Raw genomic sequence first — 25,305 nt, 5'->3', positions numbered from 1 at the left:
AAACTTTTTCCACATGTTACAGCCTTATTCTAAAATGGGTTAAATACTTTTTCCCTCATCAATCGACACACAATACCCCATAATGACAAAGCAGAAACATTTAAAAATAACTATTCACACCCTTTGCTTTGAGACTCAAAATTGAGCTCAGGTGCATCCTGTTTCCATTGATCATCCTTGAGATGTTTCTACAACTTGACTGGAGTCCACCTGTGGTCAATTCAATTGATTGCACATGATTTGGAAAGGCACACACCTGTCTATAGAAGGTCCCACAATCCATGAGGTTGATTGAATTGTCTTTAGAGCTACGAGACAGGATTGTGTCAAGGCACAGATCTAGGGAAGGGTACCAAAAAATGTCTGCAGCATTGAAGGTCCGCAAGAACACAGTTGGCTCCATCATCCTTAAATGGAAGAAGTTTGGAACCACCAAGACTCTTAATAGAGCTGGTCGCCCGGCCAAACTGAGCTGTCGGGGGAGAAGGGCCACCTCAGGGTGGTGACCAAGAACTTGATGGTCAGAGTTTATCTGTGGAGATGGGAGAACCTTCCAGAAGGACAACCGTCTCTGCATCACTCCACCAATCAGGTTTTTATGGTAGAGTGGCTAGAAGTAAACCACTCGTCAGTAAAAGGCACATGACAACCCGCTTGGAGTTTGCCAAAAGTTACCTAAGTTACCTACTCAATGCCAAGCTGGAGGAAACCTGGCACCATCCCTACAGTGATGCATGGTGGTGGCAGCATGCATGGTGTTTTCAGTGGCAGGGACTGGGAGATTAGTCAGGATTGAGGGAAAGAGGAATGGAGAAAAGTACAGAGAGATCCTTGAGGAAAACCTGCTCCAGAGCGCTCAGGACCTCAGACTGGGGTGAATGTTCACCTTCCAACGGGACAACGACCCTAAGCACACAGCCAAGACAACCCAGGACATGCTTCGAGACAAGTCTCTGAATGTCCTTGGCCCAGACTTGAACCCGATTGAACATCTCTGGAGAGACGTTCCCCATCCAACCTGGCAGAGCTTGAGAGGATCTGCAGAGAAGAATGGGGACAAACCCCAAATGCAGGTGTGCCAAGCTTGTGCTGTCATACTCAAGAAAACTCAAAGCTGTAATTGCGTCCAAAGGTGCTTCAACAAAGTACTGAGTAAAGGGTCCGAATACTTATGTAAATGTCATATTTCAGTTTTAGTTCTATTTTTTTGCTCAGATTTCTACAATTCAGTTTTTGCTGTGACATTACGGGGTGTTGTGTGTAGATTGATGAGCGGGGAAAAAAACAATTGAATCCATTTTAGAACAAGGCTGTAACATAATGAAATGTGGAAAAAGTCAAGGGGTCTGAATGCTTTCCGAATGCACTGTGCCTGTCTGTGTACTGCCCAGTCTGCACCCCACGACCTCTTAAGATTGACAGCTTGATTTTGGATTGTGTTACACACACACACCATTACTCACAAGTGTGCCTGCACACACACATAGACACACACAGTTACGTATACTCATTGTGTGTTATGAAGGACTGGTCAGAGAGGGCTTTGTAGTGTTGTTTTGAGAGGAGGTGAGCGGTCAGCTCATTGGCCAGCATGGCTTTGATGGACAGGTGGCAGAGTCCACTGGAGCGACACTGACTTTCACCCTGAGCCCACCCCTTGCTTTACCGTTGCCATTGGAAACATGATGAAGAGGAGGAAGGAGAGGCCAGGAGCTCCCGACCTGCGCATGCAGTAAGACACACTCACACACACACTGACCACAAAGGGTTAACTGACCCTACTGTATGTGTGTGAGTCTCTGCCCTTTTTGTTGTGGAGCTGTAGTTCTGAGAGTAGAGTGATGGGCCCGGCAGCGTCAGTTTACACCCCCTCCGATACATACAGTGCTCACACACAGCCGCGGAAACACAGATCAGCACTCAGGCAGAGCGGAAAAACTGGAGGAGAGGTGGAGGGAAAGTGAGGAGGTAAAGAAAGGGGGAGATTAGGAGGAGAGATTACAGGAGAGGGAAATCCTACATTCGCAGAGGGGGGGTGTAATTTGAATACCAGGTTACTGCCCAGTCATACACGCATACACAGTCATACACACACAGCAGGCTGCTGCCAGGGTTATATTCTCACACATTCTGGTCACTCGCCAGGAGGTCCAGACCTGTTTTAGACTAGTCCCATATGGCTCCTCTCTACCCAGCCTGCCAACAGCCCTGCCTTTCCAAGTGTTAACGCCCAGTCCGTACCAGCCTCAGAGCAGAAAGCTGAGTGATCCACTGCCTGAGTACACAGCCAAGCTTTTGCTTTCTTTATCAAAGCTTGTATGGAATGAAGTTAGGCTAGTTACTAGTCGTACAATAGTTTGTGTTGGTGGTGATTGTGTGGCGATTTTAAACCCCACTGTTGTTTATCAGACAGTACTCTCACCTTCCCGCTATTCTTCCCCTCCATTTCCTCCTTCCTCCCATCTGCCCGTCTGTGGCGAACTGTAGAATCTGGCCGGCCGCTCAGCACCGCTGCCATGGCAACAGCAGCCTCCTGCAGCACCTGCTCTCTCCCACCTCACTCCCTCCCTCCTTCCACACCTCCTCCTCCCAGCCCTCCCTCCTCCTCTACTCCACCTCTGCCCACCCAGAGGGCCCACTGTCAGCCCCTGTCCACCAGGTGGTAAACCCCTTCCTCTGGAGGTAAGACTGGCTGGGTCTGTGTGTCGACTGGTGTTGGTATGGGTAGTACTGGCATGTGTTTATGACCCGGTCCCTTAACTCCGAGAGTAACAGTTCCCTTAAAGGACAACTCCGCCGCTTTTAACATTTGGCTTGTTATTATTAAGTATTTAATGATATGTTACACAGGTTTAGTGTAATTGTATGATTTCACGCCTATTGACTGTGTAGTCATGAGCTAAACCGGGAACTTGCTTCTCTGTGACGTCTCTGATCCCAGAGATGACTAATACAAGAAATTATGGGCAGTCATTTTCAATGATCTATATAACTCCTTGCTATATGTTGTTCTGTTTATCTTTGTCTAATAACATGTGTAAATATTTTATATATATGCTCAAAACCTATAGAATTATATTTCTAGTCAGCTTACTACAATCATTTGCTGTGTTCAAGGCTCAAACTCCCATGATTCCATCACCCACCGAAGTTGCAGCTCCGGCAGCCATTGTGCCCTAGTCTATATTTTCAGTCTGAGAGACTAGGATTCTGTATTGATTTGCCTGTAAATGCCATAATAAATGTTGTGTTCGTCTAACAGCCTACATGTTGTTTGGACTGTTGTTTAAGGCAGTCACCAAGATGAAATGTAGTTGGTATTGTTGAAACACTATTATTTTAGATGTAGCAGTTGGGCTAGCTAGCATGCTAACTAAATACAGTAACTCTGTGTTATGGTTTGCGTAGGTAGTTAGCATCGAAATTTGAATTATTTTGAAGTGTATTGCAGTTTATTGGTGACAAGGACAAGGACATGAACATATATTCAGCACGACATTCATGCAAGCATTACAGTATATTTACAATGCAAAAGTAATGTGAAATGCACTCATAACTTGTGACATAAGCAATATATTTAGACTAAGCTTCGTCTGGGCTTGATAGCCAGCTAGGGAGATGAAATGCACCCTGGGAATCATGGTATGCTGTAGACTTGGGCAACACATAAGCTTCAAAATGACAAAAACAAGGAATCGTGCAGTATGACTAACAAAAACAATAAAACTTCAAAATGTGTATCAATTCTTAAGTAGTCCATAATAATTGGTTAGAACGTGTCAGAATTGTCCTTTAAGACCTGTGTGTACATGTGTCTGTTGAGGAGTGTGAGAGGGAGACAGAGGGAGAGTGTACTAATACCAAACAAGAAACTAGCTGATAGCACTCTAATGTTAAAGGCCCTCTCATAAAAGGCATCACATTCTGTGTGTTTAAGACCTTGAGTATGTGTGTTCTGACTAGGTACAGTAAGCACACGTGTGTTTGTAAAGAGTCAGGTTAGTTGTACTACTGAATCACACAAAACCTATTCGTGCAGTAGTGACTATGTAGAGACTTGTAGGGATTGTGTAGTGAATGTGTAGTTTATGCACTGCTCAAGATACTCAAGTAGAGTTTTGCTGTCGTGTTCGGTAGGACAACAGTACTGTTTCAGTAGTAAGTAGAGATTTGTACTACTTGATGTTGGAAGTAAATAAGTATTCCAAACACTACAGCTTTACTGCACATGAATGTCGATAGCAGTGGATCCCAAACTTTTTATTGTCCCGTACCCCTTCAAAACATTCAACCTCCAGCTGCGTACCCCCTCTAGCACCAGGGTCAGCACACTCTCAAATGTTGTTTTTTTGCCATCATTGAGAGCCTACGATACATGTATTAAACATAAGAATGAGTGTGAGTTTTTGTCACAACCCGGCTCGTGGGAAGTGACAAGGAGATCTTATAGGACCAGGGGACATTACATAATAATGTAATAATAATCAATAATTTTGCTCTTTCTTACATATAAAACTGTATTTGTTCATTGAAAATTGTGAATAACTTACCACAGGTTATTGTGAAGGGTGTGCTTGAAAGGATGGATGCACATAACTCTGTAATGTTGGGTTGTATTGGAGAGAGTCTCAGTCTTAAATCATTTTCCACACACAGTCTGAGCCTGTATTTAGTTTTCATGCTAGTGAGGGATGAGAATCCACTCTCACATAGGTACGTGGTTGCAAAGGTCATCAGTGTCTTAACAGCACGATTTGCCAAGACAGAACCCCTTGTTGCAATTTCGATGAGGCTCTCTTGTTCAGATATCGGTAAGTGGACTGGAGGCAGGACATGAAAGGAATAACGAATCCAGTTGTTTGTGTCATCCATTTCGGGAAAGTACCTCACTCAGATGCTTCACTATATCACATTTGACATTGTCCGTAAGCTTGAGTTCATTTGCACACAAAAAAAAATCATACAATGATGGAAAGACCTGTGTGTTGTCCTTCTTCATGCAGACCGAGAAGAGCTCCAACTTCTTAATCATAGCCTGAATATTTTCCCGTACATTGAATATAGTTGCAGAGAGTCACTGTAATCCTAGATTCAGATCATTCAGGCGAGAAAAAACATCACCCAGATAGGCCAGTCGTGTGAGAAACTCGTCATCATGCAAGCGGTCAAACAAGTGAAAATTATGGTCAGTAAAAAAACTTTAAGCTCGTCTCACAATTTTAAAAAAACGTGTCAATACTTTGCCCCTTGATAACCAGCGCACTTCTGTATGTTGTAAAAGCGTTAGCAATTGCTTGCACGCTCATTACCACTCCACTATGTCTCCCTGTCATGGCTTTTGCACCATCAGTACAGATACCAACACATCCCCCCCCATGAACGTAACATATACCAGGAGCTGTGCTAGGCCTGTTGACACATCCAGCATAGAATTCACTGGCTTGTATGTGAAGCACTAATTGTTGAAAAACATGCCAATTTGAAAGATAAGCCACAGGAGGTTTTTGAGCGAGAATTAAGACGACTTTCGAATATTAAGACATGCGTAAAAGCAACAGATACCATTAATAAGAACGGGCTAGATGCGTATGGTGAGCTACCGAGTGGCTAGGACAAGGCAAGCCCAATACTATTGTGGAGGACTTAGGTCCAACGTCTCTGTCTGTTGTTCCGTGCTTTCCCGGGTAAGGGGGCAGTAGCTTTTCGGCTGCATCAGATTCACAACTGTCAGTGTCCATGCTAGCTGGGCTAACAACAAATGTAGAATTACTGATGCTAGCATTGGGATGTGCTCGTGGAAGCAGAACAACTTGTTTCGTCGACAGGTGCAGGTGTAGTACTGCTGGTAGTAGCAGCAGCTACATTTGGCTACATACGGACCGTTAGTGGAATTCCGGCGAGAGAGTAACGGTTAATGTGATTGGATGTTAACTATTTGACTAGGCTACCTGCATTTGACATTGTGTTGCTATTTCACTGAATACTAGATGCTTTAACTTTATTTTTGCCGGTGAAACAAGCCTAAAAAAAACTCACCCAAATGTATAGCCCTGTTGGAAAATATAAATGGACTGTTTGAAAATGTCAATCACATTTGTATTTGGCATACCCCCGAAAGCATTGGGGTACATGTACCCCAGTTTGGGAATACCTGGTCTATAGCAATCAGGTAGAGCTTTTTCCTACTCGATGTAGGTTGTAAATAAGTATCACAACACTATAGCCAGACAAAACAGGGAGTAATTGGCTCTAGGACAATCCTGAATGTAGTCATCTTCCGTCCTTTGTCATCCTGTCTGTCATAGCTATTATGCTGACACCATCTGTAAGTTTGACTTTCCTATATGTTTCATGAATACTTTCATATCTTTGTTAATTTTTTTTTTATAACTTTTTAACACAAACGATTGCAAGCCAAAACAGTCTTAGCTGTTATCCATTGTCATAGAGATTGTTGTCATTGTTGGGACGGCAGGTAGCGTGGTGGTTAGAGTGTTGGGCTGGTAACTGAAAGGATACTGGATCGAATCCCTGAGCTGACAAGGTAAAAATCTGTCATTCTGCCCATGAGCAAGGCAGTTAACCCGCTGTACCCTGGTAGGCATGGAGGGTCAGTCCTTGCATCTATTGCTCTGTCTGTTAATCCGAGAGTGGTTACATTTCTCCAGGCCCACCCCTCAGCTTTTTACCAAAACAGAGGCGGGGCGACCATTTTGTTACTGTTTCATCTGTGGATTTGGCCTTTAAACAGCTGCATATTATCAAGATATCAAAGTGTGACCAACAAAAAGGTAAACAACAGGCCTATAGCATGCAAATATCACTTTTCAATAGTGCTCAAATTATGCCATTCCATAAGTGCAGCATTTATTTTTCAACTCGAATCATTGAGCCCAATCAGTCCTCCATGACAAGAAAATCATAAACAACAGAGTAGGGCTGGCTAATAAATCCTTAGTTTTGGGGTTATGCTCAGGTAAAACAATTTGGCTAATCTATACTTCCATATTTCCAAGTTCTACTCTTGAAGATAAATGGGGTATAACATTTATTGGAATGACTGGAATTCTAATAGACTTTGGTTTTTAATGTAAAGATATCATTTACTCATATTATTATATGTAGTAGAAAGTGATGGGTTAGAAGAAGCCTACATAACCAACCCATAAAGTAACATTTAACATCCATATATGGCCAGCTATGTAAACTTTAACATTGATTTATCCTGCAATAGATGTTGTTCAATTGGTAACATACATTTTTGTATTTTTCTAATGTCTCTTCAGGGGAAAGTGATCTAAAAATAATGGAATGTAATCAGATTATGTTACTGAGTTTGGGTAATCCGAAAGTTACAATACTGATTACAATTTTGGACAGGTAACTAGTAACTGTAACGGATTACATTTAGAAAGTAACCTACCCAACCCTGCTAATAAGTATGTGTGTTTGTATGCAAATGTACAGTATATTCATATTGGTATACTTACCCATTCTACTTACCTCTTAACCTGTTGCCAAGGAGGATCTCAACATGAGAAGACTGGAGGCCGTTGTTTATTAGATTAACATTGTTTATCAAATGTTTTTCTCTGTTGTCTTATGTGACCTCTGTCAGCAGATGATTGGTAACGGCTTATAATTGGTTGTATCTTCTGCTTGTCTTTATTTTCTGAAAGGTTATGTGGTGGAGAAATGTGGCTGCAACAAAAAAAGAGGATCTGAAGATAGTTAAATCAAAGCTGAATGAAGACAAGGCCTCAAAGGGATTAAGAGAAAAGTGTAATTATTTAATAATAAATTTAAAAATGTTGGTATAAGTGTGTAATTTCTTCTTTGGTGATACAGCTACAATTAGAACAATTAGGAAATAAAATGTGCACTAGTCCACTAGTGACACAGTAGTAAAACAACAAGATGTCAATAGTGGTTTTGAGTTGGCAAACAGAAGTGAATGTTTTCGATAGTAATTCAAAAGGGTTTATGTAGGAAATGAAAAAGTAGCAGGGGCAATTCAGTTGTGATCAATAGTGACACAACACTACACACACAGATGGCACGGCACTAGTAATTCAATAGGGATTGGGTAGACATACAGCAGTGGCGTGTAGGCATTGTGTAGTAATTCAATAGGGATTGAGTAGACATACAGCAGTGACGTGTAGGCATTGTGTAGTAATTCAATAGGGATTGAGTAGACATACAGCAGTGACGTGTAGGCATTGTGTAGTAATTCAATAGGGATTGAGTAGACATACAGCAGTGACGTGTAGGCATTGTGTAGTAATTCAATAGGGATTGGGTAGACATACAGCAGTGACGTGTAGGCATTGTGTAGTAATTCAATAGGGATTGGGTAGACATACAGCAGTGACGTGTAGGCATTGTGTAGTAATTCAATAGGGATTGAGTAGACATACAGCAGTGACGTGTAGGCATTGTGTAGTAATTCAATAGGGATTGAATAGACATACAGCAGTGGCGTGTAGGCATTGTGTAGTAATTCAATAGGGATTGAGTAGACATACAGCAGTGACGTGTAGGCATTGTGTAGTAATTCAATAGGGATTAGTAGACATACAGCAGTGACGTGTAGGCATTGTGTAGTAATTCAATAGGGATTGAGTAGACATACAGCAGTGACGTGTAGGCATTGTGTAGTAATTCAATAGGGATTGAATAGACATACAGCAGTGACGTGTAGGCATTGTGTAGTAATTCAATAGGGATTGAGTAGACATACAGCAGTGACATGTAGGCATTGTGTAGTAATTCAATAGGGATTGAGTAGACATACAGCAGTGACGTGTAGGCATTGTGTAGTAATTCAATAGGGATTGAGTAGACATACAGCAGTGACGTGTAGGCATTGTGTAGTAATTCAATAGGGATTGAGTAGACATACAGCAGTGACGTGTAGGCATTGTGTAGTAATTCAATAGGGATTGAATAGACATACAGCAGTGGCGTGTAGGCATTGTGTAGTAATTCAATAGGGATTGAGTAGACATACAGCAGTGGCGTGTAGGCATTGTGTAGTAATTCAATAGTGAACATGTAGGAACTGTGTAGCGTTTAAGTTGTAGATACCCAAAATCTCAGTAGGTACACAGTAGTCATTAAGGGAGAATTATGTAGTGATTTAAGTAAGAAATATGTGGTGTTAGTAGTGAAACGTCCCAATTTATCACCCATTACTACATCAGTTATTACATAAATCGGTGTTGTGTAGATCAAAGGAGCTGATGTGGACTACAGGAAATGGAGGGAAGAGCACTCCTCCCCCATACTCATCGACACACGGCTGTAGTGGAAATGAATCAAGAGCTTCAAGTTCCTCGGTGTCCACAACACTAAGGAATTATCATGGTCCACACACTCCAAGACAGTTGTGAAGAGGGCATGATAACATTTCTTCCCACTCAGGAAGCTAAAAAGATTTGGCATGATCCTCAAAAAGTTCTACAGCTGCACCATTGTGAGTCATCTTGATTGGCTGCATCGCCACTTGGTATGGCAACTGCTTGACATCCAACCGCAAGGCGCTACAGAGGGTAGTGCGCATGGCCCAGTACATTACTAGGGCTGAGATCCCTGCCATCCAGGCGCTCTATGCCAGTCGGTGTCAGAGGAAGGCCCTAAAAATTGTCAGAAACTCCAGCCACCCAAGTTATAGACTGTTCTCTCTGCTACCTCGCAGCAAGCAGTTCCGATGCACCAAGTCTGGAACCAACAGGACCTTGATCAGCTTCTACCCCTAAGCCATCAGACTGCTAAATTAGTTAGTCCAGGTAGCTATTGGCAGTGGTGGAAAAAGTAACCAATTGTCATACTTGAGTAAAAGTAAATGATTCAAGTAAAAGTGAAGGTCACCCAGTAAAATACTACTTGAGTAAAAGTCCAAAAGTATTTGCTTTTAAATAAAGAATTTGCTTTTAAATATAATTAAGTATCAAAAGTAAATGTAATTTCAAAAATATATTTCAGTAACCAAAGTAAAAGTACAAATAATAAAATGTTCTTAAATTAAGCCAGCCAGAAAGCTTCATTTTCGTGTTTTTTTTAAATTTATGGATAGATGGGCACGCTCCAACACTAAGATATAATTTACAAATGAGGCATGTGCTTAGTGAGTCCGCCAGATCAGAGGCAGTAGGGATGACCAGGGATGTTCTCTTGATAAGTGTGTGAATTAGACCATTTTCCTGTCTTGCTAAGCGTTAAAAGTGTAACAAGTAGCAAGTAGGGGGGCTCACACAGTATCTGCATTGATCTTTTTTGACTCAAGGCTGTTGCTACTGTTTATTATCCATCCTGTTGCCTAGTCACTTTATCAATACCTATATGTACATATAGGTGGCAGGTAGCCTAGCAGTTAGAGCGTTGGACTAACCGGAAGGTTGTTAGATCGAATCCCAGAGCTGACAAGGTAAAAATCTGTTGTTCTGCCCCTGAACAAGGCAGTTAACCCAGTGTTCCTAGGCCGGCATTGTAAATAACAATTTGTTCTTAAACTGACTTGCCTAGTTAAATAAAGGCATACAGTGCCTTTGGAAAGTATTCAGACCCCTTGACTTTTTCCACATTTTGTTACGTGACAGCCTTATTCTAAAATGTATTAAATTGTTTTTTTGTCCTCATCAATCTACACACAATACCCCATAATGACAAACAGGTTTTTAGAAATGTTTTGCTAATTTATAAAAAATTAAAAAAATAAATATCACATTTACATAAGTATTCAGAATCTTTACTCAGTACTTTGTTGAAGCACCTGTGGCAACGATTACATCTTCGAGTCTTCTTGGTTGTGAAGCTACAAGCTTGGTACACCTGTATTTTGGGAGTTTCTCCCATTCTTCTCTACAGATGCTCTCAAGCTCTGTCAGGTTGGATGGAGAGTGTTCCCGCACAGCTATTTTCAGGTCTCTCCAGAGATGTTAGATCAGGTTCAAGTCCGGGCTCTTGCTTTGCCACTCACTTACGTTCAGAGACTCCTGCATTGTCTTGGCTGTGTGCTTAGGGTCGTTGTCCTGATGGAAGGTGAACCTTCGCCCCAGTCTGAGGTCCTGAGCACTCTGGAGCAGGTTTTCATCAAGGATCTCTCTGTACTTTGCTCCGTTCATCTTTCCCTCGATCCTCACTAGTCTCCAAGTCCCTGCCGAAGAAAAACATCCACACAGCTCTACAGACAATGCCTTCGACCTCATGGCTTGGTTTTTGCTCTGACATGCGCTGTCAACTGTGGGACCTTATATAGAAAGGTGTGTGCCTTTCCAAATCATGTCCAATCAATTGAATTTACCACAGGTGGACTCCAATCAAGTTGTAGAAACATCTCAAGGATGATCATTGGAAACAGGATGCAGCTGTGCTCAACTTTAAGTCTCATAGCCAAGGGTCTGAATACTTATGTAAATACCGTATTTCTGTTTTTTATGTTTAATACATTTGCCAACATTTCTTAGAACCCGCTTTTGCATAGTCATTATGGGCTATTGTGTGTAGATTGCTGAGATGTTTTATTTTTTTTAAAGTCAAGGGGTCTGAATACTTTCCGACGGCACTGTATAGCCAGTACCACCACTGAGGTATATAATTAAAACCCACCCAAACTAGGGCTATCTGAAATATGAAAATGATCAATAAAGTCAACAGGTAGCCTATTGTTGTGACAAAGATGCGTCCGTAGCAGATTGTTAAAATGGTACTTTATATGGATAATATTAAAGTAGGCAGGGTACCCTGTTTTTGTCTGGCAAACCAGATAAAATTAAACAAGTGCTTTCTGGTTACTAATCTGGATATGTGCGCCGCCTTTGTGTGCCAATGCTGATGACTGGTCAACAATCAAGACACGCAAGTTTTTGCTTCTGAAGCATACATAAGATGTTTTTCAATCAAGAATTTGCTGCAATGCCATAGGCCTATGTTTGTGACCAGGTTGAAGAAGCAAGGATATAAATATAAAATACAAATGGTAGGCTACAAATATGTTTGACAACACAGTACCAGTTAAAAGTTTGGACACACCTACTCATTCAAGGGTTTTTCTTTATTTTTGTACTATTTTCTACATTGTAGAATAATAGTGAAGACATCAAAACTATGAAATAATAACATAATGACCATCGTTATGTTTGGAGAAAAAAGGGGAGGCTTGCAAGCCAAAGAACCAAATTCCAACCGTGAAGCACGGGTGTGGCAGCATCATGTTGTGGGGGTGCTTTGCTGCAGGAGGGACTGGGGAACTTCACAATATAGATGGCATCATGAGGGAGGGAAAGTATTTGGATATATTGAAGCAACATCTCAAGACATCAGTCAGGAAGTTAAAGCTTGGTCGCAAATGGGTCTTCCAAATGGACAATGACCCCAAGCATTGTCCATTTTGTAGTTGTGGCAAAATGGTTTAAGGACAACAAAGTCAGGGTATTGGAGTGGCCATCACAAAGCCCTGACATGAATCATATAGAAAATGTGTGGGCAGAACTGAAAAAGTGTGTGCATGCAAGGAGGCCTACAAACCTGACTCACCAGCTCTGTCAGGAGGAATGGGCCAAAATTCACCCAACTTATTGGAGGAAGCTTGTGGAAGGCTACCCAAGTTAACCAATTTAAAGACAATGATACCAAATACTAATTGAGTGTATGTAAACTTCTGACCCCTGGGAATGTGATGAAAGAAATAAAAGCTGAAATAAATCACTCTCTACAATTATTGTGACATTTCACATTCTTAAAATAAAGGGGTGATCCTAGCTGACCTAAGACAGGGAATTGTTACTCGGATTAAATGTCAGGAATTGTGAAAAACTGAGTTTAAATGTATTTGGCTAAGGTGTATGTAAACTTCCAATTGTAATAGCACTCCAATTGTAATAGCACTCACAGTTTTCCATTAAAACAACATCTGAGACATTTATGATCTGTTTACATATATTTTAGAGGCTATTTATACTGTAAATGTGTTTAAAACCCATATAAGCTGTATTTATAATTATATCACAATATTTTAGGTTGACTATAATTCTATAACATAGTTTCTGATGCACAACATGCCTTACTTTTATTTTCCTGCATAAGTAAAATCAGGAAATGCATCCCCTGAGCCTCTACTGCCATTCATTCCAATTAGACTGGTTTTATATTTCTCCCTGACCAAGAATGTTGCCATTTTCTGCCCATTTCTGTAACTTTAATGCTTGACATTTCCCCTCTTGTAATTTAATAGGATCTCAATGATATTAACCTTGTCACCCATAGCAACATTGCATGTAGCGGTCAGGGCCTAACTAGACCACCGACTGCCCTTCTGCAGTACAGACCGCCCATCCAGGACCCATTTACAAAAAAGTTTAAGTACCTTCTTCGACCCTTGCCCCTGGAAATGATGTATGTTCTAAAAATCACACCGTCGAGGCTCACCCTTGACGAGTGAGGGCATCAAAGATGCTGGGTTTAACGAGAATGTGAGGCGTGTTTCCCAATGAATCCAATGAAATGTGGACAGCAGAAGCTGTTGGGTACCGAGAGAATCAGGACACATGGATGATCACACATCCATTGCTCCTAATTTATTATAGAGGCTGCTTCACTGCTCACAGACAGGCTGGTGCGATGTGGTCAAATTGGTTGCGGTTTGCCGGCATGATCTGCTATCTGTCCATCATTCTTATGGACTTATATGTGACTCACCACCTGGATTCTGTCTTATGTTGCAACATTTGAATTTCTGTTTTTACATAGTTAAAAGTAGAGAGTCAGAGCTACAAAATGGTATATCATACACTGCATTTGAGGAAACAATGGGAAAGTAATTCTGCTTTGAAAGTTGATCATCTTGTTAACTCACTTTTGAGAAAACTGTCTTTCAATGTTTTGGTACTAATATTGGAGAGCCCTATTTTGTTTACACCCATTCAGCATTGTTCACACCCTCTTAAGCCTTAGCCCCACCCATCTCTTTAAGGGTTGAGCCAACCATTCTGTACAAACTTGCCGGCTACTTCCAGACATCTAAGAGAGAGAGAACAGTTCACTGATCATTACTCACCCTATCGCTCTATCTGTTGTTTCGCGTTCAGAGCACACTTATGTGTATAACGACCCAGCCAGCTAACGTTAGCTAGCTAACAGTACACTTGAAATGAAACCACTTTCGGTCAAAATTAGATGTGTAATATCTGAAAATCTTACCAGTAAACATCATGGTTAGACGCGTCTCCTGTCTGATGCATGGTCTCCATGCATGGTTGCCCTTAGTTTGACGATGTAATCAAGACTGGTGTTTCCTCCACCTCCTAAGCTATCATACTCGAATTCCACTGATTTCAAAACTCGGTCCTCCAGAAAGTGGAGAGCATACACATAATGTTAGCTAGTGAGCCAGCTAGCTAACAGTACACTTTAACTTGAAACTTAGGTTTATGCAGTTTTACTACGCAATATATATATTTTTAAAGCCGCGTTCGACCTGATTACCTAAACATACTGACCAATTCCAGTAGACAGACGCGTGCTATATGGTAGACCAATCCAAACTCATCTCTCGGCTTTTCCAGCCCGCTCATTATCTCAGCCAATCATGGCTAGCGGGAAGGTTGCTCACTTTTTCTGTGGCTAAACCAACTAGGCTCGTAACTTAACAATTTCATTCCTATTTACAGATGGCATACAAGTTTGATATTAAGGCACATGAAAGTTCACATGGTGGAGAAAGCATTTCTGCCAAAAAAAAGCATTTTGATAAAAAAAATATATTTTACGTTCAAACAGCTCTGCTGTGAATTCGTGACTTGCGACATACGCCAAGTTCCTGAATCGGGTCACATATGTGAATGCAACCTCAGAATTGCAATTGCGTAATCAACATCAGAATTTAAACTTGCGTTCATTTCACTAAGGCTATATACATTGTTATTTTTCTGGGTCAATCCGACCCTCAACATAAGAGGGTTAAATTAAGCCTGCATTGCTTGCCATCTACTTGAGTCATTTGGACTACAAAGGAAGGCCACTTCAAAACGTCCATGTCAAACTTATACCTCAGAATGGATAGAGCAAGTTAGCAAACCAAGTTAGCAAACCTTCATAATTACTGGTCTACCAAGCACATGATAATATCCAATAATTTGCCTATACTTGTCAAGATGACAACACGTCACTTCGTTCTGGATTTCCTACTTGTACATGTTATCAATGCGTATTCAAAAGTTATCAATCCATAAAATAGATTGTCAGACCTGGCCTACTCAATAGCTATATTCACGTTGACCCTATCAAAAAACTTTCACCAATTGTATGGCTGCTAATTAAAATAGGTCTTAGTTTTCTGAAAATGGTGTTAAACATTTATTTAACTTTCAATCTACGAACATATTTTTCTCTTTGATTTACCTCAATGTTTAAAACGGTAACAAAATGCCACAAGAACAGCAAATTCTAAACATTTCCCTTCTTGAAACCTTATTAAGCCATATAAATAAAGCAGTCATCTAAATCGGTGGTCACCAACCTTATCTGAGTGAGGGTCACTTCCTGAGTCAAAATGCAAGTAAAGATCTACTGCTAATGACTTAATGTAAGCCTATGCAACATTAATTATGTAGCAATGAGGTTAATGCAGTAGGCTATTGGCCCAATACATTATAACTGCATATTGGCTATGCTTGAATTACCTTTCCAATGTTATTCTTCTCAGACCATTTTGAAATTATATATATTTTTTAAAGTTGGTATATAATCACACTGTAAATAAATCATTTGTTGTTTTACTTGTGAGCATGGCCTGCAAGGTCTCCCTCCCTCCGCTGAGAAAAGGGAACACAGTCTTCCAGCTGATGGCGAAACTGAAGTCACACGGCATTATTTCTGCCTCATGCACCAAATCATGTTTTTACTCTTGTGACTAGAGAAAGTTAAATATTTCTCGGTATTAAAAAAGACAAAAGCCGCTAATAATAACAACGCAAGCTTATCGGATCACTTTGCTATACTCATTCATTGCAGCTGCAGTGCTGGTTGTAGCGCGAGTGGAAGTAAGGAGAACGCGCAATGTATGGCTTATAAAAGTGTTGAACAAAGTGTTGACAGTGCTAAATAACAACTTAAACATGAACTTACTCATAAGAAATCCAGATCGCCCGGTTGATGACCACTGATCTAAATCATCGAGCGAGTAACCTGCAGCTCCTTATTATAAAATGCGACCAAATAGTTTGGTTAATCTAACATGGATACACACCTAAAACAAGGATAGTATTTTTTATGGCCATAATTACATCCGTGACAATGCGTTCACCTAATCAAATTGTGAACATGAACAACCCATACCCTTTACAGTTACCATATCACTGTTCACGGGAATGCAAGAAAAATCCACCCTACTCAATACAAAATGCAACATTACAACTGATGTGTTAGGGTGACTAATCAATCACATAATCCAGATCATTGGAATGTGAATCAGAGACATACCCGGCACCTCAGGATATAACCAAGGGATGTGGACGGCAAGTCCCCACCTCCTTGCTGTTGGTACATCAGGCTCTTCACTTTCTTTTTCAACACTGCGTTTTCTGACTTTCTCACTTTTATAGTTCGAAAGCACTAAACCGAGAGCCATTTCTTTTTTTCATTTCCACCATCTCTTTTGTAAATACTTCCTCAAACCAGCCTTTTTTAACCATTCCACATATTTTGTCACCTCACAATACTTCAATGACAAACGGGAGCTCACACACTCAATACATATCTGACACCCACACATACAGTACACCTCTAGTATTCACACAATTGAACACACCCCTAAAAATGTATTCTACTTTACACCCACCCAGTGGGACAGATAATCCTGGTTTAGAGTTTCACCCTATGGTCCTTCACTCATAAAGCTTCACACTAATGGAGTTGGTCCCCCCTTTGCTTCTATAACAGTCTCCACACATCTGGGAAGGCTTTCCACTAGATGTTGGAACATTGCTGCGGGGACTTGCTTCCATTCAGCCACAAGAGTATTAGTGAGGTCGGGCACTGATGTTGGGCAATTAGGCCTTGCTCGCAGTCGGCGTTCCAATTCATCCCAAAGATGTTCGATAGAGTTTAGGTCAGGGCTCTGTGCAGGCCAGTCAAGTTCTTCCCCAAACTGTTGCCACCAAGTTGGAAGCACAGAATCGTCTAGAATGTCATTGTATGCTGTGGGGCATAACCCGAACCATGAAAAACCGACCCAAACCATTATTCCTACTCCACCAAACTTTACAGTTGGCACTATGCATTTGGGCAGGTAGCGTTCTCTTGGCATCCGCCAAACCCAGATTAGTCTGTTGGACTGCCAGATGTTGAAGCATGATTTATCACTCCAGAGAATGCATTTCCACTGCTCCAGAGTCCAATGGCGGCGAACTTTACACCACTCCAGCCGATGCTTGGCATTGTGCATGGTGATCTTAAGCTTCAGTTTGTCTGCTCGGCCATGGAATCCCATTTCACGAAGCTCCCGACAAACAATTATTGTGCTGACATTGCTTCCAGAGGCAGGTTGGCACTCCATAGTGAGTGTTGCAACCGAGGACAGACAATTTTTACGTGCTTCAGCACTCGACGGTCCTGTTCTGTGAGATTGTGTGGCCTACCACTTTGCGCCTGAGCTGTTGTTGCTCATAGACTTGCCACTTCACAATAACAGCACTTACAGTTGCCCGGGGCATGGCAGAAATTTGACGAACTGACTTGTTTGAAAGGTGCCATCCTATGACGGTGCCAAGTTGAAAGTTACTGAGCTCTTCAGTAAGGCCCTTCTACTGCCAATGTTTGTCTATGGAGATTGCATGGCTGTGTGCTCGATTTTATACACCTCTCAGCAACGGGGGTGGCTGAAATAGTCAAATCCACTAATTTGAAGGAGTGTCCACATACTTTTGTATATACAGTACCAGTCAAAAGTACTCATTCAAGGGTTTTTCTTTACTTTTATGATTTTCTACATTGTAGAATAATAGTGAAGACATCAAAACTATGGAATAACACATGTGAAAATATGTAGTAAACAAAAAAGTGTTAAACAAATCACTATATATTTTCTATTTGAATTTCTTCAAAGTAGCCACCCTTTGCCTTGAGGACTGCTTTGCACACTACCAATAGGTGCCCATCTTTGCGAGGTACTGCAAAACCTCCCTGGTCTTTGTGGTTGAATTGGTGTTTGAAATGTACTGCTCGACTGGAGGACCTTACAGATAATTGTATGTGTGGGGTACAAAGATGAGGTAGTCATTAAAGTCAAACACTTTTATCCATGTAACTTATTTTGTGACTTGTTAAGCACATTTTACTCCTGAACATATTTAGGCTTGGGATAACAAAGGGGATTGAATACTTATTCACTCAAGACATTTCAGCTTTTCATTTTTAATGAATTTGTAAAAATGATTCCACTTTGACATTATGGGGAATTGTGTGTACGGCAGTCAAGCTAATAGCAGCGAGGCTATTACTGTGTAACTCCGGTAGGGCAACAACTAAAAAATAGCGCACGTGGTAGTGTGTACCTGTGCTCGACCAGTCGGCGAAAGCCAACATCACCCACAACAGAGAACAGTTCATTGTCAAGGGCAATGAATTACATTATCTTGGCTTTAATGGATTTTACCTTTGAATTGTCTCGCTGAAATGTTCTTACTCTTTCCAATGCCTGCTCGATCCACACAGCAGACATTGTGGGCTAGGTTAGGAATGCTGTGTTGCACGTGTAGCACAACATTTTACGAGGCATCATTACGTCCTGTACCTACGTTATATAGGTATGCACGGTAGCTTAGGTTTAAAAAAAATATGGTGATGAGAGGAAGCCCAGTGGCCGGCGATGGGAGAAGATGGAGCAAGATGGATTTTGGCCGACATTCTACTAATTTTCTCATTGATGAAACATTTGAACTCAATGCAGTTTTCCGGTCCCAGAACAAGTTATTAACAGAGTGGACTATGTTTCGTCGACTTTACCCTTTGCCAAAGTTTCTACAAATTGTGTTGTTTAGGAGTGCAAGGGCGAATTGAGTTATTGCACACGCGCACTTCACAGAGTAGGCGTTCCTTAATGTAAATATGCAAATACATGCTAGAACGTTCCAATAGGATCTCACCTCCTTGCTTGTTTCGCCCACTATGATTAATTTGCTCCCATTGGAAACAACAGGCAGTGGTCTATCTTGGGTTAGTTCTAAACATCTTTGGTGACCCTGCAGCCTGTGTCTGTCACGCTCTGCTAGCTTCTGTTCTTTCTCTGAGGTGCTACTGCTAACGTATTCCTCTGTTAGTTAGCCTGGTGGAAACAGGAGCCAAAAGCATTAGGCACACAGCACTACCCCAGCACTGTCACACAACTGACACTAGCATGCTCACCTGCCCCCCACACAAACTTCCCTGCTATCTTTTTTTCCCCCTTCTATCTTGTCTTGTTTTCTGATCTGTTGCTGGCTGGTACCTTTCATTACACACACTACTAAAGGGCAGGCAGCTGCGTAATACATAGAGAGAAGTATTTGTTTCTACTGAGAAGGTAAATCTTAAATCCACTATGTTCTGTTCTGTCTGATAATGAGTTTGTTTCTCCCTGGGCTCCCTGATACGTTGCATGCACACACACAACACACACACCCCAGATGGGCGGTAGATGGTGCAGAGAAAGCACTGGCAGTAGAGTTAATAGGTGTTTACGCAGGCTGCACCTTTAAATGTGATCCACGGAGAGAGGCTGGCCACTGAGCTAAAGGGAGTGAGGGAGGATGAGAGAGAGAGGCTGGTCACTGAGCGGGAGGGAGGGAGGGAGGGAGAAGCAAGACAGAGGGGAGGGGGAGAGAGACTGTCAGGCAGATAAATTGAGAAAGAGATTGAGAGGGAGAGAGCACACTGAGGTTGCTCAGATCAGCGCTAGCTAGCGGTGCAGGTTGAGACCAGCAGCAGTTTTAGCTTTAGTTTAGGAAGCAGAAGCCACATCCTATCCATCTGTCCAAGCTGCCTGTCTGCCTGCCTGCTGCCAGTAGCTGGCGTACGTATGTCTGTGTGTTCAGAGGCTGGCGAGCAGTGTCGTCTCTGTGTGTGTGTGTGTGTGACAGCTATGTGTGTGGAGCTGCAGGACCATGTCTGACTCTTTTTGGACTGTGCTCTCCAATTTTTCCCTGCCGGAGAGAAGCATGCTGCGCCGATCCAAGAGGTATCTCTCCATTCCTCTTCTCTGATCCCTTGCTTTTTCAGTTTTAATTGGTCTGTCTCTGTAATGTGTCTCCTTACCCCTTTTCCCTCTTCCTCTTTTTTAAATGCGTCTCCTCTCCCTCTTTCTCTCCGGTGTGTTTTCAGCTGGACTTGGTTTTAAGATGAAGGTCAGGAAATGACTTTTGCCAGTCTGGTTTAGGGATAATAGGTTGCATGCAGTTGCTGGCGCTTTGTGAGGATTTGAGTTTCCTTGTTTTGAACATTTGTGAGGTATGATCTGACCATATTGCGCACATTTAGCCCAGTTCTTTTGCTCTCTCCCTCCCTCTCTCTGCCTGTCTCGCTCTCTGTTTCTCTTTTTCTCTCTCGGTTTCTCTCTCTCTTTCTTTTAACATGTAGATGTGGCTTTTAGACAGGGAATACAGAACTGTACTTATAGTACCAGAAAATGTCTAACTCCCTGTTAATGACAGTGAGCTTTGTAACACACACTCACACACAGACATACTTCATATCTCTCTACAGTCAACAGTGTACACTCTTAGGAACAAAAGGTGCTATCCAGAACCTAAAAGGATTCTTTGACTTTGAAGAACCATTTTGGTTCCAGGTAGAATCATTTTGGTTTCCACATAGGACCCATTCCACAGGGGGTTCTACCTGGAACCAAAAAGGGTTATCCTATGGGGACAGCCGAATAACCCTTTTGGAACTCTTTTCTAAGAGTTTCCTAAATGCTTAGACACATTCTAGGCAGACAGACAAACAGACAGATAGACAGACAGGGAGTTAGGCAGGGACGAGGTGACTCTTGCATAGTAACAGTGTGCTGTGCTGTGCTGCCTAGGGGGTGAGTGAGTGGGCAGGCAAGGTTGGGCTCGCTCTCACTGATTCACTCTAGTCTTTTGGACTTGACATGGAACTGCTAGAGCAGCTAGACTATGGATGTAGCCATTCTAGCAAACTGAAACCCCTTTAGTTTGACTGTGCTGGTGATGTGAGCACTGCCCCTCACGCTCTCTGGAAATGTTCTCCATCTCTGCTCTCAGTTTGATCTGCTGTCGTATAATTCCTCAGGTCTCTCCTGCTCTATGTGGCTCACACCTGTGAAGAGTGTATGTACAGTACCAGTCAAAGGTTTGGACACACCTACTCATACAAGGGCTTTTCTTTATTTTGTACTATTTTCTACATTGTAGAATAACCAGTAGAATAACCAGCATGGCTACCATAGCATTCATAGAAAAACTATGATATAACTATTTTCTACATTGTAGAATAATAGTGAAGGCATCAAAACTATGATGTAACACATATGGAATCATGTAGTAAGCAAACAAGTGTTTAACCAATCAAAATAGATTTTATAGTTAAGATTCTTCAAAATAGCCACCCTTTGCCTTGACAGCTTTGCACACACTTGGTGTATTATCTCAACCAGCATCACCTGGAATGCTTTTCTAACAGTCTTGTTCCCACATATGCCACATTGGCATTTTCTTTTCTCACTCTTTGTGGAGGACAGGTCATCTGATGCAGCACTCCATCACTCTTCTTCTTGGTCAAATAGCCCTTTCACAGCCTGGAGGTGTTGGGTCATTGTCCTGTTGAAAAACAAATGATAGTCTCACTAAGCGCAAACCAGATGGGATGGCATATCGCTGCAGAATGCTATGGTAGCCATGCTGGTTAAGTGTGCCTTGAATTCTAAATAAATCACAGACAGTGTCACTAGCAAAGCACCATCACACCTCCTCCTCCATACTTCACGATGGGAACCACATATGCGGAGATCATCCGTTCACCTACTCTGCATCTTACAAAGATACTGTGGTTGGAACCAAAAATCTCAAATTTGTACTCATCAGACCAAAGGACAGATTTCCACCGGTCTAATGGCCATTGCGGAAGACACATTTCAGTTGAAGGCATTCAATTGTACAACTGACTAGGTATCCCCCTTTCCCTTCCTGCTCGTGTTTCTTGGCCCTAGCCAGTCTCTTCTTATTATTGGTGTTCTTTAGTAGTGGTTTCTTTGCAGCAATTTGACCATGAAGGCCTGATTCACACAGTCTCCTCTGAACAGTTGATGTTCAATGTGTCTGTTACTTGAACTCTGTGAAGCAATTATTTGGGCTGGTAACTCTAATGACTGTATCCTCTGCAGCAGAGGTAACTCTGGCTCTTGATTTCCTGTGACGGTCCTCATGAGAGCCAGTTTCATCATAGCGCTTGATGTTTTTTGCGACTGCACTTGAAGAAACTTTCAACGTTTCTGGACTGACTGACCTTCACATCTTAAAGTAATGATGGACTGTCATTTCTCTTTGCTTATTTGTGCTGTTCTTGCCATAATATGGACTTTTACCAAATAGGGCTATCTTCTGTATACCACCCCTACCTTGTCACAACACAACTGATTGGTTCAAATGCATCAAGAAGGAAAGAAATTCCACAAATGAACTTTTAGCAAGGCACACCTGTTAATTGAAATGCATTCAATCTGACTACCTCATGAAGCTGGTTGAGAGAATGCCAAGTGTGTGCAAAGCTGTCATCAAGGCAAACTTCTTACTTTGAAGAATCTAAAATCTAAAATATATTTTGATTTGTTTAACACTTTTTTTGGTTACTACATGATTCCATATGTGTTATTTCATACTTTTGATGTCTTCGCTATTATTCTACAATGTGGAAAATAGTCAAATTAAAGAAAAATCCTTGAATGAGTAAGTGTGTCCAAACCTATCGGAGTCCAGCAGAGCCCAGTCCGATACGTCCACTCAGAAACACAGGTGGATGTGCACACACACATACACAATGGACTTTCGTTCACTTATCTAGATAGACTGATTTTAGATATTTGTGTGTGTGTGTGTGTTTGTGTGTGTGTGTGTGTGTGTCTGTGTGTGCGTGCGTGCGTGTGTGTGTGTGGTACCACAGCAGGGTGAATTTAATGAGCCACCTACGCAGCTGTTTGCTCACTGTTAATTTATCTCTCCTGTCAACTCTGCTCCTGCCGCTGTCACTGCGTAGTGTGTTTGTGTGTGTGACTCTGTGACAGGGTGACAGCGCCCTGTATGTGAATGGTAATTGCATAGTAGATAACCCCTGTCTCATTCACAGACTATCTATCTCTGCTAATCCCAACGCCTGTTTACATAGCAGCAACCCTGCTGCTCACCTTAACCTAGCCCCTGCATGTGTGTGAACGTGTCTGGGAGCATGTGTGTGAGCGCGTGCACATGTGTGCATGTAGGACTTGGAAGGGCTCAAAACTGTGACCAAAACACTTGCATTTGTAACCCTTTGACTTGGCAGTGCGACATCATTTTCTAATTGGTCACGAGGGTGCCAGTGAATTATTTTGTTGTTGTTGCTGGTCACGTTAGTTTTTGGTCCACGATTTTATGTATCAAGATGTATTCAAAAAGGAATGGGTATGCAACAATAGGGTTTGCAGACCAGGTATTCAAAAGGTTTGATCCAAAGTCTTGTTTGAATCTTTGCAATTGTCTATTCAGTCATCATGAACTGTTTGAATGAAAAGGTGTAAAAGCATTTCCAAACAACCTTCCCAATTCAATTTTGACAGCAAAGTAGGCATACCTGGCATAATTATATCTGATGATTTATATCAATAGTGGGTCATTTGTCTTGCAAACTCTGACATCACATGTACTTGTAGCCTGCACGGTACATTGTACAGTACAAAAACATAGCTATCCATACTCTCTTGCTAAAAGCACAATTGAATTAAAGGGCTCTACACCCTCCCAATAATGTTTGCCTGAATGGTCCCAGACCTCAAGTGGTATCTTGATGTGGTTTTAGAATTATTGTGGACATCCAATTTATTTATTTTTAAAGTGGGGGGAAAACTGAAAAAAAATAGGGAGACTCAGAAACCTGGAAATGTAAACATGAAAAACTGAATTCACGCAAATTTTACGCAATATGCAATTTTATAGGGCCCTACAACTGTAGAGTGACTGTTCAAAATCGCTAACAATAACACCCTTTTTGAGATTGTGCACAGGTTTTATGATTTCTCTCCAAACAATCAATGTAAATATGACATTGTCAAGTTAAAATTGTATTATTTGTGTAGGTCATTATAGGCTACTTGCTCAGCCCTTCAAAGAGATAACATTTAAATGAGGTACGCATTATCCTCTTTCCCGGGCAGTATGGTTTTCATTCTGGCCAGTAACTTTTATTTGGCACTGGCCCGGTGTACCACTGGCAAATTTACCTGAATGTCAAGCCCTTTAAGGGCATGCTAGTTTATAAGATGATTAATCATTATTAGCCTGGTTATATGTGGAATGTTATGGGATACAGGTCAGGTCATTATGGGCACACATCAGCAAAAAAATTGGTGCTACCAAATCATGTGCTAGCGCAATAGTTGAGTTCTCTTGCATGGACATATATGATATGGTAGATTATTTCTGTGATGTGTGATATGCTACTGTCAATACCATTGTTTAGTGTGATGACAGATAGCTGTGTGACAGGGACACCTGGCCTGGCTGTGTGTGTCTCAGGTGCTGTTAGCTGAGTCAATTGGGAGGGGGGCAGTAACATGGTATACTGTGTTGTGTTCGTGCACCGGCTCTGCGGAGTAGCTTGAGAGATGGGAATGTGTGCAATAATGTTCTGTAACATGTCCAGACCTAGTCAGTGCTTCCTGAATGTCCCCGTGGAGCTCTCACCCTCTCTCTTTGAAACCTCTCTCTTCTTATCTCTCCTCCTTTCTTCATCCCTCCTTCTCTCTCAGTGGGAGCAGATATGGGGCTATCTCTGTGGGAGCAGATATGAATTATTCCTCTGACCCAATGAAGTGAGGGAGGGAGCCTCGCTGTGTCCAGGCCACTTGTCTCTGTCTGTGCATACGTCACTCATATTGTGTCTCTACATTGTATTTGTATCCCAGGGTGCGTGCGTTGCGTGTTTAGCCAGCCTGTCATTGTATTCTGGAAGCCTTGCCATGGAATGTGCTGCAGTGTTACGTTAGGGATTGATTATTGTAACCTCCATCCTCTGTTTTTCTCCCTCTCTTCACCCTTTTCCCCTTGACCGTTTTGTCTA

General features: G+C 41.8%; 1 protein-coding gene across 1 annotated transcript in view; it reads left to right on the top strand.

Annotated features, from left to right (window-relative positions):
* Positions 1 to 1,141: 1,141 nt before the first annotated feature.
* Positions 1,142 to 25,305, top strand: part of LOC112250885 (microtubule-associated serine/threonine-protein kinase 2-like) — a 111,544-nt gene continuing 87,380 nt past the window's right edge. Inside the window, 2 exon segments of the mRNA XM_042321591.1 lie at positions 1,142 to 1,732; positions 2,488 to 2,682. Coding sequence (XP_042177525.1) covers positions 1,683 to 1,732; positions 2,488 to 2,682 — 245 coding nt within the window. The 5' untranslated portion in view covers positions 1,142 to 1,682.

Source organism: Oncorhynchus tshawytscha, linkage group LG01 (genome assembly GCF_018296145.1).
Source record: "Oncorhynchus tshawytscha isolate Ot180627B linkage group LG01, Otsh_v2.0, whole genome shotgun sequence".
NCBI classification, from domain to species: Eukaryota; Metazoa; Chordata; class Actinopteri; order Salmoniformes; family Salmonidae; genus Oncorhynchus; species Oncorhynchus tshawytscha.
The sequence above is the reverse complement of the archived record's forward strand: the minus strand, read 5'-3'. Positions and strand labels throughout refer to the sequence as shown.